Genomic DNA, 20,832 nt, shown 5'->3' on the forward strand with positions numbered 1-20,832 from the left:
AACAAACGAAAATGCTGCATGAGTTAATACTTTGCATTATCTGTGTTTCAGGAGAAATCTTGGTTATAGCTATACATGTAAAGCTTGCTGGTCTGATCAAATATTTGTGCTGCTAGAAGATCAATGGATGGTGACGTACCAAGACTGGAGACATCGGAAGAAATTGAGGACAATTAAAGCTACTCCAACTTAATTTACCAAACACGAAACGCTTTAAGATAACACAACATAATTGTTTATGGATGCCCATGTTCCAAAGGCTCTCTTTTATCTTTTTTTACTAAAAGGACTTAAAACATTATACATTGATCATCAGTTTTTCATTTCATATTTTCAAGGTGAAATGCTAACAGTGTTGAAACTGATACCCATGCCAACATTAAGTCAACAAGAGGGTCAATTACAATTCTGAGTAGAAGAAATGAACACAGCGTTTCCTGGTTTAAGATTATTGCAAAGTCTGTTATTGTAGACGCCCAAAAATGTGCTGAACGGTGGTCAAGACACACGATGAAGTTCAGCGAAGGAAAATGAAAGTGCCGACTTGACTCTGCAAACGGTAACAATTGTCGGGAATGGTAAGCGCACAAGTACCTATATTTTGAAGGAAACATATAAGGTTGTATTTTCCAGAGCAGGAAGGTTTGACTTCCTTCCAACCAACTATAAAGTTATAGGCTAATTACTCTCTAGGAACATATCAAAAATAACTGCCATTAAAGCATAATCTTATAACCGCATGATGCTACCATTTCAGAGCCTTCAATGGATCTTCACATTCTTCTGCTGAAGTCCAGTTAAGAATTGCAGATTTGAAAATTGTTGGTAGAACAAAATTAAGTTCTGTCAATGGTGCATAAACATTGTAAAACTAGTTTTGGTTTGTCGTCTTCAGTGTGTGTCTGCGAACTGTTAACATTTTACTTATATAAATCAAAAACTTCCAAATGTGAATTTATTATATATTCCTTTTTGCATAATCAAGTCAAATTACAAGATAATCTCATAAACGTTACACACAATCGTATGGTTTTCATACGTCACCATATTGGTTTACCTTTTTGATGCCACATATGTAATAATTGTACAATTAATAACCAGTTCATATCTTTTGCAGTTTGAGTTTATTGCTTCCTGAGGCGCTGGCCTAATCTTATATGTGCTATAGACAAAGTAGTATAGTAACTTCGCGCGGGGAGCCTCTGAAGTTTTAAGGGTCGTTCTCAAAAAAGTAAAGCAAATTAATAAAATTGGTACAGAAGAAGTAAGCGTGAACTGTAGCAGTAAGTAGTTTTTCGGCCTACAAAATATCAAAATTAAACTTTCTTCACACAGCCATCCTATTAAGTGCCAATCTTATTTCAAAATAATTCAGTTTAAAGATAATTGCCCGTATATATATATATATATATATATTATTAGAGAAAACCTGGTTTTCTCTAATAATATTTTCTTTTGGAGTAAACGTGGATTTTCGTTATAATATATATATATATATATAGTTCAAACATTTAAACGTTGTTTCAGCTCATAGTCATCATAAATAACTTCCCTACAGCCATAGCTTTAACATTTCCCACTCAATTTGAGGATTATAGTTCCTGTTCTTGATGAAACAGTCGTTTTCAAATCGTCCTTTCCAAGAATAATGAGTGTTATTTTTAAATATTCAGTTATGAATCTGACATTCGTTGGCTATATTGAAATCATTATTCATAGTTCAGACTTCCGTTGTCCTTTTGACTTGGCGGAGGTCGATGTTCACTGCAGACTGCCTATCATTCCGTTATGATTGTATATTAAGCGGTTAGACGTTGTTATTATATCAGACTTTCATGTAGCTCCTACAGAAGCCTTGGAATTTTGTTTTTATCGTCACCTTCGATTAGAGAAGGTAACATGGTATTTTGGAGGCAAAGTTACACTGCGCCGTTGCAACAGATAAAAAGTTAACGAATTATGTATGTATGTATATGTATGTATATTAGATCCTCCTGCAAGCAGGAACTCGCGAAGAAGCCTAATTGGCTTATCAAAGCCGCAAGCTGACCGAAGTCAGTCTCTCACATTCATATTTAATTATTCAATTATTTAAAATATTTACCGTTTACATCACAGCGACAGAGTTTCGAATACTGCAAATATGATGTTCCACTCACCTGGTATGTTCATATTATTATTTTTTATTTAAGCTTAGGCCAAAATTTCTTCAATTTTGAGGCGGAGGAAGAGGGAAAGGTGGGGTTGCGAGCAGGATCAGGAACAAGCCTCGAAGGAGCAGGATATTTCACTTCGATTTGAGAAAGCAAACCGCAAACTCACCCCAAAGCTTCCCGATAACATGAGACCTCTGTATTCTATATATCGTACCACGAGTTATATTTTTTTTGGTATTTTAACAACACGGTACCGTTCTTTTAGTTACTAGGCCTATATCGTTTTAGTTTTTAAACAAAAGGCCACTTTCTAAACAGTATTGTTAATTTCCCCACAGACGTCTCTTTTCACTATACAAAGTGCACTGTTTCATTGCAAACTTGAAGAAGGGTACTTTTCAGTAACAAAGTGAGACACAATTGATTATGAAAAAGGCCATTTTTGAGGGTTTTTCCAAAACTGGAGGGCGGGCTCGTTAAAGACACTACCCCTCCTCCTCCACCCTGATAGTTGTATGCTATCCTCGTATTTAATCATTTTGCCATCGGTAAATTGTATTAGCACGTGCTGCAACGTTTTCTTCAATTCTCGATTTATATCAATATGTATTTTAAGGGATTAAATTAAAAACACACTGAGTGGAATCAATATATGAGGTAGCCACGAACGTGTATTATGTATGCGATCAACAGATGCTTCGTAGAAAAATGTCAAGAATTTTCAATATATTATCGTTGTCTGCGATTATTGTATAATAACTGTGCACGACGGTTGGTAAGCTTGAGAACAAACTTGCATTAGTTGAAATTATAAAGTTGACTTATTCCATCTCATCGTCATTTCTCTTTGGAATAAAGTTTTCCCAAATATGGGATCGAGATAGGCTAACGGGCCCGGGGGCACAATGCAAGTGCAAGTGAAGGCACCCGGTTTGTCCCTCAATATACTCACGATAAAATTCAAGTTACCTAGATCCTCAGTAGAGGCAAATTGATGAACATTATTGAAAGAAAATGCAAAAGTGTCCCTTTCAGTATACATAATGAAGAAGAAACAGAAGTAAAAGGTTCCGTTTCTAAATTGTTGTCTATATCCATTAAAACAATATTGATATGAGAGTCCATTTATAGGCTTAATTAAAATACTCTTATGTTTGTGATTAATTTACTCCGATGTGTGATTCAAATACCTATGTGTGATTCATATACTCCTTGTGGATGCAACTGTCTATCAAATCAAAGATGAGTCGAGTTTACTTCGCTCCAATATCAACGGTCGTCTTTCGTTGTATTTCTTGTTTTCCTTCAATTGATTGTGTTTTATATTGTTCTTGTTCTTTACTTTTGACAATAACCCCTGTTTTGCCCTTTTTGGCATTTTATAGGTCGTTTGCTGGTCCGATCACTTAGAATGACGTTCTTGACAGTCGTCATGGTTTCTGGTATTTGTGTGATTTGTGCATCAACTAAGATCAGTCTTAATACTGATGCGACTAATAGGAAAGGTAAATATCATAATACAATAGGTTAGCTGTTTCTATGTAGATAAATGGAACAGATGACTGACCTGTCTTTTCGAAACAATGTATAGTAAATGTTCACCTTTCAATACGACAATACAAGATAACCTTTAAAAACACCCGAACAGCTCTTGTTCAGTGAAACCACTGACTAGACAAATTCCTGGTTTCGTTATGCTTAGTGACCTAATACCGTTAGAAATGAACGATTGGGAGACACGGTGACTCTCTAAATGTTCCCTTATAACCCAGGCCTACCTCGTCAGCTAATTTGTGTCATAAAGGTGCATTAGCACTGTATACGTTTCAAGGTTTATCTTTATTCCTTGCAAAAATTGTTAGTCGGAACGAGTATGGTTAACGTTATCTTATGTCACAGAGAACATAACTTGTATAATTTTACCTGTTTTAGAAGTAGTCCAATAGAGGAATAGACAGAAATACAGAGAAAAATGATCTGTGAAATAACTAGAAATTACCAGCACGTCATTGCTGATCTTTCAGTAAGGTCAACAGTGCTTGTTATCAGTGAGTCAGTAAGGAAAATGTTCATGTGTTAAACAAGATTCAAATGTTACACTTTATCGCCATATCTATACAATACAGAGGCATGTGGACCGACTGGTGTTTGTGACTGCTCATTCGCGGACACCTTTACTGATGTCTATTGCAGGGAAATTCAGCCTCATGAAGTGCCACGGGACATTCCTTCGAATGCTACGTTCTTGTGAGTCACTCTTTCTTAGTAATTGGGTCACCGAAATCGGCAGAACTGAGAAGGGGGAATGGCAAGAGATGGTGCTTGGGGCCCACGGCGGTGTAACGATAGAAGTCAATTCAAATTAATAATTACAAAAGAGGTCCACTTCACGATCCTAGTTCCTAATATCTTATAGAGGATCTCAATAGAAACAGTTTTATAGCGCACATAAAGAAGTTCAAAAAATTACAACATTCTACTATCGATATAGTCGATGGGAACAACATTGTTGTTCCTTCTCGATCGGATTTGTTGGCTCATAGCTCAGTTTCTGTCGCCTGAGAGCAACATTGATGACTTCAACTTCCCCGTCGGTTCTCACTTCCTACAAATTGTTCTATATATATATATATATATATATATACACTATGGTATAACTGTGGCGTAAAAATGCAAACCTCATTTATTAAAACTATATGGTGTTTCAGTTTCATTTCCTTATCACTATTTCACATGTCGTCTTGCCCCAAGCCATGTGTTGTTTTTCAATCATGAAGTATGCTTGTGGTATGATTTTTGTTGACAAGATATTCTGTATGCATTTATTGTGGCAAAGACAATAATATATAAAAGTTGGCCTGGCGTTTCGATTCTAGCGCATGATGCGTTTGAACTTTCAAGCACCTGAACTGATTGACACATCTACTTTGAAAGACATGAGAGGGGTGGGGGGGGGGTGGAGTATCCCGTTCACGTCCAACGAAAGTGGGTGGCGTATCCCTATTGAAAATAAACTTCATTTTTGCAAGAACATAACCAAGATACGGCTATAGGTTTTTAGCCGCATTACATTATATTCTCCGTTCGTCCAAGCACTCCAAAACTGCACTGCTATGCTATTAATGCATAACGTAATATTCTGCCACACCTTGTTTGTATAATACAAAAATGTTATACAGGGTTGTGAAGCTCTGAAGTTAGGTAAAGTGTATATGATAAAACTGCTTAATTTAACTTTTCTTTTATAGATATATCATAATGAGTGAGATCACAAGAGTACCAGTTGATGCCTTTTGGAATTTAACCCACCTAGAAGAGCTGTAAGTAGATTTGATGGCATGGACTGCATATAGATAATAGTTTGTTAAATAAAAAAATTACTGTCACCGAAGCCACATGTATCAAGAGGCAGAGACGCTTCTACGTATACTTCTGGGCTTACCCACCCCCACCCCCTCGAAGAAATCAGGGGAATCATCCCCTCCCACTTGCAGACAGTTTATCATCAACATCATAGTGTACAGTTCATAAACATATTTAGTGTATGGCATACATATTTGCTTAGACATTTTGTATAATACAAGGGAAAATAGATTCAATATGTATAGTACAATTTCTCATGTTGGGTGTTAAAAGCATTATTCTCTTCATTGTTGTTGTTATTTTTGTTAGTATTATTGTTATTATTATCATTATTATTATCATCATCATCATCATTACTATTATGATTATTATGATTATGATTATTATTATTTCTATTATTATTATTATTATTATATATGCCAATATGAAAAAGCGAAACATGTGTAATTTCTATATGCATCACCGTATTAAATATAATCCCTTAATTAAACGTCCAACGAGGTTACTACATAGAAAACAATTTGTGAATTTTAGGTTTGCTTTATTTATTCCTTTTTCGACCATTATTGATTTGTTTCAATATTTTCTTTACAATATATTAACTTTCCCAACCTAATTTTGAAATGTGTTTTGTTTAAGCGATGTGCTTGTCTATATTATGCGAATTTCAGTATGTACTTTTCAAAATGTGTTCACATATACAAATCTAACTATATGGCAGATATGTACTAGAGCTATATCATTGGTTATGATTAAAAAGGAGAACTTTTCTTTCCTTGTACAGAAATCTGAACGAAAACCAAATCCAAGAAATTCCAAACCTGGCATTTTACAATTTAACCATGTTGAAAGTACTGTAAGTGTAGTTTAGTTAAATAAAAAAGGAAGCACGCCAGTGGCGTAGCCAGCGGGGGGGGGGGGGGGAGAGGGGGCGGGAGCCCCCAGTTGAAATGCTTGCCCCCCACTTGCCCCCCCCCCCAAATGGAATTATTGAATGAGAAAAAAAAACTTGAATGCACACTAAATATGTTGCTGGGCGAATTACCATGGTTTTTATGCAATTTTTATTCTTTACCTTTTACCTTATTCTCTGTCTGCGAAATTGGGTGGCCAAAATAAAAATCACTTCCATGGGAACATTGCCTTGAAAAAGAATTTGACCCAAGCAGCAGCGCAAAGAAACGCCACTGTCTCTGTATTGTCAAATGTGGAAACGGGTTGGCAATTTAATTAAACGGTCTCCGCGGCACTCACAAGCGGAGGCTACGTTCAGTTTATGTTCACATGGTTATCCCTGATCCCTGGATTGTGTTCCGGAATGATTGGCACCGATCAAGTCGGCAAAGGCAATTGCCAGCACGGCTATGTGACAGCGTGGTAATAGAGCGGTTAATGGCAGAGGAGGATACGTCAACTACGAAGGAGAGCATCAAGATAAACGTGTTCTATGCGATCGTCGATACCATCACCGCGGAAATGCAGTGGCGTAGGAAGGTACTTTTGAGTGGGGGGGGGGGGGCTGGAGACTGTTGGCCGGCCTGGGGTAGGGGTCTAAGGAGAGGGGGTGTCCCCCTCCCCTTTGGAATTTCTTGCATTTCCAGGTAGCCTCAGATGCAATTTGGTGCATTATAGCACACTTCAACACCTACTCCATTTTGTAAACTTAATTTTGTATTTTCACCAGGCCTTAGATGCAATTTGGTGCTCCAAATGAGATTTTTTTCTCATTTTCTGACTTGCGAAGCGGGGGGGGGGGGGCGGAATGATACTTCCGCCCCTCCACATTTTTCACTGGGGGGGGGGGGCTGGCGCCCCCCCCAGCCCCCCGGTTCCTACGCCCTTGCGGAAATGAACAAGCGCTTCTCCACAGAAAACTGCCAGATCATGAGAGGGATCCAATCACTGAATCCAGAGAGTATATAAGGATTTCCTCTCGATGGAAAGCGTCGAACAGTTTGGCCAAGTTTTCGATGCGAGCATGGAAGACCTCAAACACGAGGTTCCGCAAGCACAGAGACTCCTCCAGCGCAAGTTCGCTAACACGGGAGAGACGCCACCACCCAACCTTCTGTCGCTGACATCGTTTCTGGAGCCATATAATGATGTCTTTGCAGAGCTGTTACGCCTTTGTAAAATTGCCATTGCGATTCCGGTATTGAGTGCTGGATGCGAGCGCAGCTTCTCAACATTGAAGCTCGTCAAAACCTATCTGCGGAACACAATGTCAGACAGTCGCCTTAGTGATCTCGGAGTTTTACATATCGAAAGGGAACTGTCCGAGGGGATCAATTTGGACGAATTCGTCGATAAGTTCGCAGACAGTCATCAGAATAGGCGAATTAACCTTCGCTAAACTGTTTGAGTGAGCCCTAGACAGTGCAAAAGAAGGGCCCGAAGGGGGAATGATAACATCTTTTGTTGATTGGGGAGGGTGGGGGGGGGGTGGTTACACTCCCAGGCCAGTCAGATATCATGCTGATCATCTTTGAATACTGACAGAAAGAGCATAGTCTATTCAGATTTTTAAAGAGAACTATCGATGACTTTTTCAGTGATCTGTTTTATCGTTAATAATACCTATGTGGAAATAACATAAAACGTCAGCTAACTAGAGTGACCATCTGTGCCCTACATTGCTGACACAATACCCGATTTGCCACAGTTTGTCATGCAAACTGTTTGGTATGTCTTTTGTACTAGCTTAGTCTCCCCCACCAATCAGACCCTTCGCCCCCCTCCCTTTGCCCCCCCCCCCCAGATGAAAAAGTCTGGCTACGCCACTGAAGCACGCACAGCGTAAGTAAATTAATGATTATGTTAATTCGCGAAAATACGATAAATCTTTCAATAGTGCAATCGTTAACTTGTCTGTGCTTGTTGATTAGTCACTATGGCTTATATACATTCTCGTTAAAGTTTGAAATGCAATGCAGATACGGTCATAAGCAATGTATTTCATATATTTTCCGAACACATTTGACAGTTCATGAAATGTCATTAAAAGTTGCACATCGTGCAATTTTTAAACATTGTTATAGTTTTATAAACCTTTTTACACTTTCCTTATTTATCCAAGTGAACCAAAAACGGATACTGGCTATTAAATTTATTTATATTATATTAATATCATTATAATTGCTTTTATAAAGAACACTGATTTGTGTACCATTCCGCTTTGAGGAAATACAGACAATTTTCAGATACATTTCTTTAGAGCAATCATTTGCATGTTTATGTGTTTATGTTAGAAAGCAAGGCACATCCTGTTGTGAATTCATCTCATGGTTTACCTTTCTTGCAGTGAACTACAAACTAATAAGCTGCGTGTTCTTTCCCCTGATGTGTTTGCACGTTTACCTAACCTGGAAACTTTGTAAGTAATACGTATGTTAACAAACTAAATATACAAAAATACTTATAGGAACAGTGGAGATAAAGAGGCCTATACTGGTCCACAAAATATACAGAGTTTGACTTTTAAATCAATCAGGATCTTCCTTTAGAGGCAAAGTGGTCAATGCAATTGCAGAGCTACATCAAACCAGTAACAAACCTAGACATGTCCTTCTGGAGCTTCATCAGCGGCTATACTTAGTTGTTGTTGTTTTTTCTTCTGATATTTCGTTTCTGTATAATCCCTAAACTATCTCCCTTGAATTGTCAAATATTTGGCTGCATTCCTTGTAAGCCGGATACAGCTTTGCAATTCTCACATATCTATTTATTATTACATATCATATATAAGGAAGTATTACTCATTTCCGTGACGTGATTCAATTCGCAATCCCGTTGCTAGAAGCTAATGTTATTTTACTCAGTCGCAGAACGGTCCAACATACCAAAGCATAAAGTTACCTCAAACAAAGTAATTCATTTTGTGCGTTCACACTGCGAAATCCTGTATTTGAATGTTTGTCAACAAAAGGTCACTCATAGATTTAAACTTTTTTTTTAACAACAATAATATTTAATTTTTCAACAAATAGAGTCTTTTTTACAATAAGGGTGCACTTTTGAGGGTCACGTGCTCCTTGTGCACCCCCTCCCCTCCTCGCTTCTACCGCCTCTGTATGTGTAAATGTGTCTTAACAAAACCGGTGGGTGTGTTAAGAACAACTCCTAGATCATATATAGAATGCCAAATCAAAGGTGCACAGTCAATCGCTCAAATGGAGTAATAACATGTTCGAGGTCGCTTTACGTTTGCATTACAGATATAAATGATTTGCTTTCTCTTTCTTTGTTGCAGGCGATTGGAAGACAACCAACTCCAGTCACTTTCTTCCAACATCTTCGAAAACTTAACAAACTTGAAATACTTGTAAGTACATTCCATCAGCATAATATGTAGTTGATGTTACCATAGCTCTTGCATGGGCACATAAGTCTCTTCCTCACATATTTGATACAAATCTATAACTTCCGAAATCGTGGAGACAGAATACAGTATCACAAATGTTGTTATCTATGAAGCCATCTACATAAACGGCAATTCCCCCTTCCAGTGTGTGTAAACCATGGTTTACATGCACGTGCTTCCCTTACCCAAATAAGCAGTTATACTAATTACATTCAACATCGGTTCAATGATATGTGCATGTTGTACCTTGGAATTTTAAGAAAATATTACTATGTGCATTCCATGCCTATATATTGAACTTAACAAGGTGACCCTTGATACCTTCATATTGCAATGTATCATGTCACAATACAGTCATGCTAACAGGGATAGTTACTACGAAAGGCAGAGTATATAAGCGTCTATATAAAGGTACTCTTAATAAAGATTTTTTTACATATTTTAAACATATTGACATGGATATTAAACTCAGCCTCATACAGTTTATTAATACATTTACGTTTCAGATATCTACAACAAAATATAATATCTACGCTACCTGGAGAAATTTTTAGGAATCTGGGTAAACTGAGCAAACTGTGAGTAACTTTAAAAAATGAAGGAACTGTTTACGTAACATGAAAACGAATAGATAAAGTAGTTGTTACTCAGAGTTTCACGTGTTGAGCGATCATCAGAGAACTGGAACCAATATGTATGTATATATATATATATATATATATAAATACATATATTATATATATATAAATATATATATATATATATATATATATATTCTATTGCTGAATGCCCTCAGATGCAATTTGGTGCGACAAAAGTGTACAATGGTGATGTTTATTTACTTCTAAAACAAATGTTTCCCAGGTGTAATTTTCTAAAATACTTATAAAACAAAGTTGGGATCATCTTTCTCAAGAAATTTTATTTCTCATAGGTTATAAATTTCTTACAACCAGCCTGTAACTGCAAAATGGTGTTAAACCTCATGCTCATACATTTACATAGCTCCCAACTCTTGAGAAGGCAAATGCTGGTCCATGCCACGAATCGCCGTCCTGGGGGAGGGGTATAAGGGGTGTCCCCCTCCCCTTTTTAATTTTTTTGGAATCCTGGTGATGCCTACATGTAAAATGGTGACACTTAGAAAGGCTTTTGTCACCCAAAATGTTCTGAGAAATATGCATTTTTGTGTGTGTAACATCAATAAATTGAATAGTAGGTGATAATTCATTCTTTCCCGTGGCATGAAAATGTTCGCTGCTCGCCCCAATTCAAAGAATTATAGGCTAATTTGAGGTTCAAATGATGCTGTAAAGGTTTTATACTCTATTATGCTAAATGCTAAAGAAATGATGGTTGCTAAGTCAAAATTTGATGCAAATTTTTTATGTATACTTGACAATTACAATGCGGGTTTTTCGGACGCTTGTGCGGGTCAGCGGGTTTGGGTGTTAGAATGCGGGTCTAATTCCCGCGAATTGCGGGTCAGTTGGGAGCTCTGCATTTAATTTTAATCCAGAAAACGAAAAGGTTTAGACTAGTCTACCACTGCTATTCCTCTCGATTTTTTTAATTTCCAATCATATGATTTAGCGGATGTTCGGAAACACTTTTTGGCTCACCTTTGGGGGGGGGGGGCATGGCCCCCTTGGATCCCCCCTTGGATCCGCCAGTGTGTGTAGGTTTAATTGCCAGTCTCTAAGAATGGCGGAAATGATACCTTAACTGAAGGTAAAAGGGAAATTCTCCGCGATAACATAATATGTCATAAAAGTGATGCTGTTTCCATATTTTTTCCCTCTTCTTTAAGATTTTCTCTCTCGAAATTTGACCAGAAACATAAGGCCTTATTTGGGGAGAGGTGGACGTTTCCAAAACAAGTTTTGAGTCAGGGAGTTCCAATGTATATTTCGCTCCTTGCATATTTTGACGATGTATCAAAATTAACACTAGTTCAAGGAAAATGTAACAATATAGTTAGTAGCATATTATGCCTCAATTAAATATAATTATTTTGCTTTTGTTTATTGCGTATTATTTCTTTGATCAGACGATCTGTACCTGGTTGATAATGTCGTCCTCAGTGGCGGCGCCAAGGGGGGGGGCTTGGGGGGGGCTTTAGCCCCCACTGAAGTAGTCAGCCCCCCATTAGCCCCCCAACTGAAATAGGCCAAAAAAAAAAAAACCTCATTGAAACAATATAGCCTACCCAAATTTTGTCAGACATAACGCAGTGCTACAATGGTCAATGGAAATTTTGATGAATTTTGTTCTCATACGGCAATGTCGTGTGCGTTTCACAAACAGCGTGTATACAGACTAAAACAGGAGTTGTGTCAGAGAGCGCGATATAATAATTGAGCAAAGGAATTGGATCTTTCACAGCAGGTAATATTTTAGTGATACGAAAACTGTGAATTGGTATCTTCCATTCTAATTTGACTAAAGTTACTCACAAAAAAATGGATATTTTTGGAGAAATTTTCAGGTGACAAAAGCCTCGCTAAATGCCACCATTTTGCATGTAGGCCTTTCCAGGACGGCGATCACTCAATCTTGTAAGCCACCCAAAAAATTGGCTCAGCTCCCCCCCCCCTTAGCCTCCCCAACAAAAATTCCTGGCGCCGCCACTGGTCGTCCTTTCATATGCTTCTTAATATCTGTGATACTTGATCATGAAATCTCCGATCCTTGCACCTATAGGACTCTCTTTTTCCTTATTTCGTAACAGTCGTTTATTTGACAACATGTTGAAGACGTTGCCAAGTGAAATATTTCAAAACTCAACAAGCCTGGTTGATATGTGAGTACATCGGAAAACTTTATGCTTGTAACCTTTACAATAGGTACGGTACATATAGAGCTATCGTATGTCGATATGAGTGAAATGAGAGCAACCAACATTAAAATATGCGGATGCAGGGGTGTACACCCACAACATAGGATTTGACGTATATGGCGAACGCTGTTTATTTGGCAAAAAGCTATTAAATGTTGGATCTAGTTATGAAAACCATAGTTAAAGGTGATCAATAACGAGGAAGCTATATTGCAATAAGCTAGTTCGCAGATATAATCTGCACCTGCGTTGTTCATGTATGTGTCGTTTCTGTACAGATTAGTCGGTAACCATTCACTGTTATGTTACACATTGCACAATAGCCTACTACTAGTATCGTGAGTCACGGGGGGGGGGGGGGGATTTTTCTTACCAAAGTTGTTTCTAGTTGGACACAAAAACCTCTCGATATGTAGGTTTTGGGAAGATTGTTCATACGATCCTCCTGCGATAGGCCTAGTATTTGGCCTACTAACAATTGTGTAGTTCGAATAAATTAATGCTCTCGATTGCGTGTGGTACGTAAGGTATACAAGTACTAAGTGTGTTACGGAACTTGTACATAATGCTAGGCCATGATAGTTTAAAATATCTGAATCGCCAATCTTTCACAGTCGAATATCATATATTAATAGTGCTTCATAACTTTCCAGTGAGTGGTCTGAGTGGTAGTATATGAAGCATCAACTGATAATTACTCTCGATGTATCCAGGCATTGATAAATTGACAGTAGTATGTGTTCCCTAACACGTTAGTTTACATATATCACTGCATAGCAAACTCTGACTGGCCAGTCTCTCATAGTCTAACATCATCTATTGATAGTTCTTCCTTCATTAGTTTCCAATTCTGAGTGATCCGAGTGATAGTATGTGAAGTATCAGCTGATAAGTACTCTCGATGTATCAGACGGTGATAGATTTTACGAACCACGAAAGTTTATACACTGGAAAAAATGTCTGAAACAAAATGTGGCACCCAGAGCCGTATACAGAGATACGGCTCAGGCTGTAGGTGGCACCAACGTAACATTGCTACAATACTCCCAAATAGTTAGCAGCACTTTACGTACGTAAAGTGACACTAACGATGGTGTTTTCACTTATAGAATGTATTTATTAGTCAAGTAACTTGTTCGAAAAAGTACAGGAATGTTTTGGTTAGACTACTTACGTGTAATTTAGAGGATACACGTTAACAATTTCGCACATTGGTATTTAAATATCTAGAGCCGAATCGAGCAGGTTGAGGAATGATGGCTGTTAGGTCCCTGATAAAACACGAGGGACTTGACCAACTTGGGGATGTTATGATGTTGTGTAGTTAAAATATATATTTTACTTTACCAATCAAATTTATATAAATATATTTGTCATATCATACTTTGCTCTTAAGTGTAATATATTATATGGGCACTGTTGAGAAGCTGCAACTGACTAACTAATATTAAATTAGGTCAATTAGATCAATTAGCTCAGTATCTTGATAGTATCCAGTGTATGTGTGGAACATTTTGGGGAGGGGAAAAGAATTTCTGAGGATAGAATATATCAATGTGTCGGGGTCTTCATGCAATTGCGGCAAACTTTTATACAAATGGTTTGGGTGTGGGTGCATGGGGCTGGTAAGGCACTGGCTTGTTTGAAAACGAGCTCTGCGCTAGAACTTGATAAAGCAGTTGTCCAATGTATTATTTGTATGGTTTGTTTAAGCTTCAAATACCCAAATATCAATCAGCTGCACATACACAGATGTAGCTATAAAAGGAGTATACTTCTTTTGTTTCCATAGGAACCTTCTTTAACCCTTGTAGTATCTCCCCCTAAGTGCTGACGACTTTACATATATGTTATAATATTCTCATTTTACATAAGACTATATTTCACTTAAATATGGTACTCTTAAATTTCAGAATTAGTCTTGTTTCTGACATTTCTCAGAATTATATAAATGATGCCATTTCAGATGTGTGGCAGGGAAAGGGTTCCTCCCCACTAGTGGACCCCATCAAGATATTGACCACTTGGCCACCTGAACCCTTGGTGTATACAGGACACCCTCCTTGACCTTTCCCTCCTCCTCCTCCTCCTCCTCCTCCTCCTCCTCCTCCTCCTCCTCCTCCTCCTCCTCCTCCTCCTCCTCCTCCTCCTCCTGTCAAGGCCACATCAACAATAATTTTCCTCAGTCCCTAATGAACTTCTCAGGTTATACCCAGTGACATTAGATTTAGCATTGAGTTTTTGTCTCATGTGACAGTCAGTTTAATGATATTTAGATAACATGTTGTATAAGGAATGCACAGCTAATTTCTCTAGGCAACCAATCTATCATGTATCGTACCAATTGTAAATATATACTAACCGATTTGCCTCGGACTCGCCAGGAACGTTACTAACAGTTGGGCAAAATTATACTGTTTGTAACCACAGATCACACGAATCGTTGTTTCCTGTAATACAAACGTACATGTTATTTCAACACTGTGAGTCGTGTTCTTATTTTCTAATCATATCACATATAAATAGATCTTTTAACAGTCATAAATTGCGATCGAAAGAGGCACCTTAATAATTAACAAACACAAATTGTAAAGAAATTACTTGGTGCTGCATTGACGTGAAGCCTCTCCATTTTGTTCTACGGACAAATAAACAACAACACCAAAGCAACAACAATTGAGAAGCAACTGTTGTAGCGTTTGTACCACGAACAATGCTTATAAACAAAGTTAAGGCGAATTATAACATGAGACAGATGATGCTAAAGTTTCTACAAAAAATGTGGAGAAAAAAAGTTTGTTGTGTGTTATCACATATTTTTCACATTTTTCCTCCTTATTCTTTTACCTACAGAAACTTATGTCTCAACAATATAAAAAGTCTTCCTGCCACATTATTTTCGAATCTAATCCAGATGGAATATTTGTAAGTATACATTCAAAATGAAACTAATTACATTTACGAAAACCCGCCAAGTCACCATTGTCGTTTTCGCTAATATTTGCGACATTCCCTCAATAACAGCATCAAATCAACCATCGGCATTAACGTCCAAAGACACAACGTTACCGTTACTGCTACTAACAGCACTGCTGCAAGTACTGATACGTCGAAGATCACCAGGGATCACCAATGAACTAACATTTTAGCATGGCCTTTCACGGTGCTTTCGTAAACTGATCTAACATTCCAAACTATGTCCATGACTTGAGGAGGGCTAAATTGTGCTATGACATCATTCCTATGGAGGGCCATCAGTCTCAAATCGTAGGGAATCGACTTATACCGATTTAAATCGACATATACCAATTTCCTTCGAAATATACCAGTTTCCAGCAGCTTAAATTGACTTCTACCAATTTAAATCGACATATACTAGTTTAATTCTACATGTCATCGATTTAAATCGACATATACCAGTTTAATTCGACATATCATCGATTTAAATCGATGATAAGTAAGATAAATCGGTATATGTCAATTTAAATAAAAATAAAAACAGTTTAAATCGATCATATGTCGAATTAAATCGGTCTATGTCAATTTAATCGACATCTACCAGTTTAAATCGATGATATGTCGATCTAAATCGGTATAAGTCAATTTAAGCTGCTGGAAACGTAGTATAAGTTGAAGGAAGTTGGTATATGTCGATTTAAATCGGTATAAGTCGATTTGAGACGATGGCCCGCCATACATTCCATGCATATATAATAGGTAAAGGAATGCCGGACAAGTGGAAAAACAAAGATTATACATACATTGCAATGATTCTTCAAAATTCTAGTAGGTGTAACATTTAGAGACAACGTTCTTGACATTTCGACAAGAGTGCATGAAGTTAAAAGGCCTATGTCAAGATATGAAATTGTTTATATATAAATATATATATATATATATATATATATATATATATATATATATATATATATATATATATATTTATATCATAGAAATTGATTAGGAGAGAATGACGTCATGCGACATATACTGAAGCCACTCATAAAGTGGTGGCGCTTTCTGTGTACGGCAAGAAGGAACCGGCGCGTAATACAAACACTACGTGTTTGACTAAAGTGATAACATTGACATAAATTACTCGAAATGGTGATATCGCGTGCCACATTTGGGTGCAAAATCATCGAAAATGTCGCAGTGGACTGTAGTTTCACTTTGTAATTCTTAGGAAGCGATAGTAGAAGCAATTACATAGGAATCTTAAATAATTTACTAGTGCTTATAATCTGTTGTATTGTTATTCACGGTACTCGGGATATAGTAAGCCTAGACCTCCTTATCAATTTCTATGAAATATATATATATGTGTGTGTGTATTGTGAACATCGTTATTTGATCTACTCCGAAACGGCTGTGTTATTTCATTTAAATTACGTATTGGAGTTTATATTTCACGGATGTTGGACTTTATTATATTTATATGCCACTTGTGAGTATTCTTTGAACCAATTTGACATTGTTTTCGCCCACTTTACGGCGACTTGAAACCCTTTTGCCTCTGGGCTGTCAAGCCTAAGTTGTCTTGGATACTTACATCAGTTCTGCGAAACTTTTTTCTGTGTGTGGTGCACACGTTAACTATGTCTACCTCCATTGCCGAGTGCACAGTGTGCAACTGCATGCAGGCAAACCTATTGTGTTGTTTTCTTTGCCAATCATCAGTGCATGCATTTGATTGTGGAGACAAGAAGAAGCTATGCACATCATCATTGTATAATATGCTGGACAATGCATCTAAACTCTACCCAAATTTTTTCTACATCTGTAACTCTTGTAAATCAAACAAAGAGGTTAGTGTCAACTCCCCTGATCAATCGCGAATATGCGATATAGAAAAGAAAGTCGATCGCCTGGAGCTCAACCTGAATGAAATTAAGAATCTCATCGAATCTAAAGGCCAATCTCAGCAATCAGCTGAACAAGCCAAAGGATCTATTCATGCTAGCGTTCCGACTGCCCCTGTCATTGGCGAGTGTTGGTCAAATGAGGAGAAAATGGTCGAAATAAGGAAGGCTCGTGTAAGCAAATCCGCACTGGTTATTCCAAAATCTCCTATTGACACCACCACACTTGAGAAAACTATTGTTGACAGCAATGTCCAAATTAGCAAATCTTTCAAAAACAAATCAGGCGAAACCATTATTGTGTGTGACTCAGCTTCATCACGTGACAAACTATCTACTGCCATCACTAACAACCTGCCCAAAATTGGAACAATTAAAAAAGCTGGTACCATGCTGCCAACGATTGCAGTTGTCGGGTTTTCTGCGTCCTTTGCTGATGACCCTTTGCCTGTTCTACTTCAACAAAATCGTTGGTTGGAAGAATATTTTGAAATCAATACTCTTGGAGATCATATTACTCATCTTGTTTCAAAGCCGTTGAGAAATGATGAAACCGTCTTTCAAGCCATATTCAATGTGTCCCCATCACTTCGTGACTTCATGAAAAAACATGGTGATCGTATCATCTTGGGTATGAACTCCTGCAAAATTTATGATAGATTCCATGTCAAGCGATGTAGCATATGTCAACTGTTTGGGCACTATCATAAAGAATGCTCTAACAAAACCACCCCTTCTTGTGCCATCTGTGCAAATGACCACGAAACCAGGCTATGCAAAATCTCCTTTGACGAGACAGATAAACATTCTTGCATTAGTTGCAAACGTGGCAACTCTGGAACTCGCGCAAATCACATGGCATCATCTATAACCTGTCCTCAGTACGTCGATGCGCAGAACAAAGTTAAACGACTGATTGCTCGTTTAAACTAGACATTAGTTTCCAGGACGGCAATACTAAGACTTGTCGGCAATCACAAAGGAAATTTATATTGGAGACTGCTAATGTTCGCTCAGCTCGAAATAAAACTTCTTTAATCGTTGATCATATAATTCATTCTGGCACTGACTTATGCTGTTTAACTGAAACTTGGCTTAAGTCAAGTGATACTGTTTCCGAAGCTGCCTTAGCGCCTGAGGGTTATTATTACCTTGGAGTTCCTCGACAGCAGGATAGAATTGGTGGTGGGACTAGTTTAATTGTTCGAGCCTCAATTAAGACCAACCTCTTGCATTCTGATGAAAAGTCGTCTTTTGAATATTCTGAATGGCTGGTTGCTATTGACAATCTCAGAGTTCGTTTAATAATAATCTACCGTCCTCCATATTCCGAAGCCCATCCGGTCACCATTTCAACTTTTTTCCGAGAATTCAGTGACCTCCTTGAAAACTGTGTGCTTTGTCCTGAAAAACTTATTCTTACTGGCGACTTTAATATTCATGTGGATAATCACACTAGTACTGATGCGACTAAATTTACTGATATTATGAATACGTTTAGTCTCCAGCAACATGTCTCCATTCCAACTCACGACTCCGGACACACGCTTGATTTAATCATCACACGATCCACTAACGATATCGTGTTATCATCTCCACAAGCTGCTTTAAAAGTGTCTGATCATTGGTCAAGTAGATGTTATCTTGACCTTCCTATTACCAAACATTCAACCAAAGAAATTAAATACCGGAAATATCGAAGTATTCATATTGATCAATTTTGTACAGATATTTTGCAATCCTCATTATGCACAACTGAATGGCTTGATTTAGAGAGTTTAATTGAATGCTATGATCGTACTTTAACATCTGTCCTTGATATCCACGCACCAGTTCTGATCAGAGTAATTACCGTTAGGCCAACAGTACCTTGGTTCTCCGATCATTTGAAAATTTTACGTTCCGCTTGTCGAAAGGCTGAGAGAGCTTTCCGCAAATCTGGTCTTGAAACTCACAGACGGGTCCATCGCTCTTTGCGGAATGAGAATTCATTCCATCTGGACTATGCTAAAAAGTCCTTTATACATCAACCATCCGGGACTGTGAAGGCGACACCAGGAAACTGTTCACTGTTGTAAAGTCATTGTGTAATAAAAAGCAAGTTGTTACTTATCCGCCACACCAGAATACTGTGGAACTTGTTAATGACTTCGGACAATTTTTTATATCTAAAATTGATAAAATTAATGCAAACATTGATTCCATTGCTACTGGTCCTTTTGAACCTTATGTTCAACAGCATTTCCAATCGAAGTTGACTGTGCTATGATCGTACTTTAACATCTGTCCTTGATATCCACGCACCAGTTCTGATCAGAGTAATTACCGTTAGGCCAACAGTACCTTGGTTCTCCGATCATTTGAAAATTTTACGTTCCGCTTGTCGAAAGGCTGAGAGAGTTTTCAGCAAATCTGGTCTTGAAACTCACAGACGGGTCCATCGCTCTTTGCGGAATGAGAATTCATTCCATCTGGACTATGCTAAAAAGTCCTTTTATACATCAACCATCCGGGACTGTGAAGGCGACACCAGGAAACTGTTCACTGTTGTAAAGTCATTGTGTAATAAAAAGCAAGTTGTTACTTATCCGCCACACCAGAATACTGTGGAACTTGTTAATGACTTCGGACAATTTTTTATATCTAAAATTGATAAAATTAATGCAAACATTGATTCCATTGCTACTGGTCCTTTTGAACCTTATGTTCAACAGCATTTCCAATCGAAGTTGACTGGGTTCAAGCCACTTTCTAACGATGAAGTTAGCACAATTATCAAATCCTCCAATACGGCTACCTGCAATCTTGACCCAATACCCACTTGGTTACTTAGAAAGTGTCTTGACCCCCTTTTGCCTGTATTGACTACCATGATAAATCTTTCACTTAAAAATGGTAATGTTCCTGACAAATGGAAGATTGCTACCGTTACTCCATTGTTAAAGAAAGCAGGTTTGGACCCTATCTATTCTAATTATAGACCAATAAGTAATTTGAGTTATGTTTCTAAGTTAGTTGAACGTGCTGTAGTTAATGAGATTGTCTCACATTGTTCATCACATGCTCCTTTTCCTGATTGCCAATCTGCGTACAGGCAAAATCACTCTACAGAAACTGCACTTATGAAAATACATAGTGATATATTGATGAATATGGACCAACAACAATGCACTCTTTTAATCCTGTTGGATTTGAGTGCAGCGTTCGATACTGTTAACCATGATATTCTTATAAACACATTGCGTACCCAAT

General features: G+C 37.7%; 1 protein-coding gene across 5 annotated transcripts in view; it reads left to right on the forward strand.

The window, feature by feature from the left end:
- LOC139966180 (uncharacterized) overlaps positions 1–20,832 on the forward strand; it is a 46,970-nt gene that overhangs the window by 1,342 nt on the left and 24,796 nt on the right. For 3 of the 5 annotated variants that reach the window (XM_071968957.1, XM_071968953.1, XM_071968955.1), the window contains 12 exons: positions 339–578; positions 1,118–1,283; positions 2,119–2,162; positions 3,542–3,661; positions 4,283–4,403; positions 5,405–5,476; positions 6,304–6,375; positions 8,821–8,892; positions 9,769–9,840; positions 10,386–10,457; positions 12,611–12,682; positions 15,572–15,643. In XM_071968957.1, the coding sequence (XP_071825058.1) occupies positions 2,144–2,162; positions 3,542–3,661; positions 4,283–4,403; positions 5,405–5,476; positions 6,304–6,375; positions 8,821–8,892; positions 9,769–9,840; positions 10,386–10,457; positions 12,611–12,682; positions 15,572–15,643 (764 nt within the window). In that variant the 5' untranslated portion in view covers positions 339–578; positions 1,118–1,283; positions 2,119–2,143. The remainder of the gene's footprint in view (positions 1–338; positions 579–1,117; positions 1,284–2,118; positions 2,163–3,541; positions 3,662–4,282; positions 4,404–5,404; positions 5,477–6,303; positions 6,376–8,820; positions 8,893–9,768; positions 9,841–10,385; positions 10,458–12,610; positions 12,683–15,571; positions 15,644–20,832) is intronic. The other 2 variants (XM_071968954.1, XM_071968956.1) reach the window with 2 other exon arrangements.

This window comes from Apostichopus japonicus, chromosome 4 (genome assembly GCF_037975245.1).
Source record: "Apostichopus japonicus isolate 1M-3 chromosome 4, ASM3797524v1, whole genome shotgun sequence".
Classification (NCBI taxonomy): Eukaryota; Metazoa; Echinodermata; class Holothuroidea; order Aspidochirotida; family Stichopodidae; genus Apostichopus; species Apostichopus japonicus.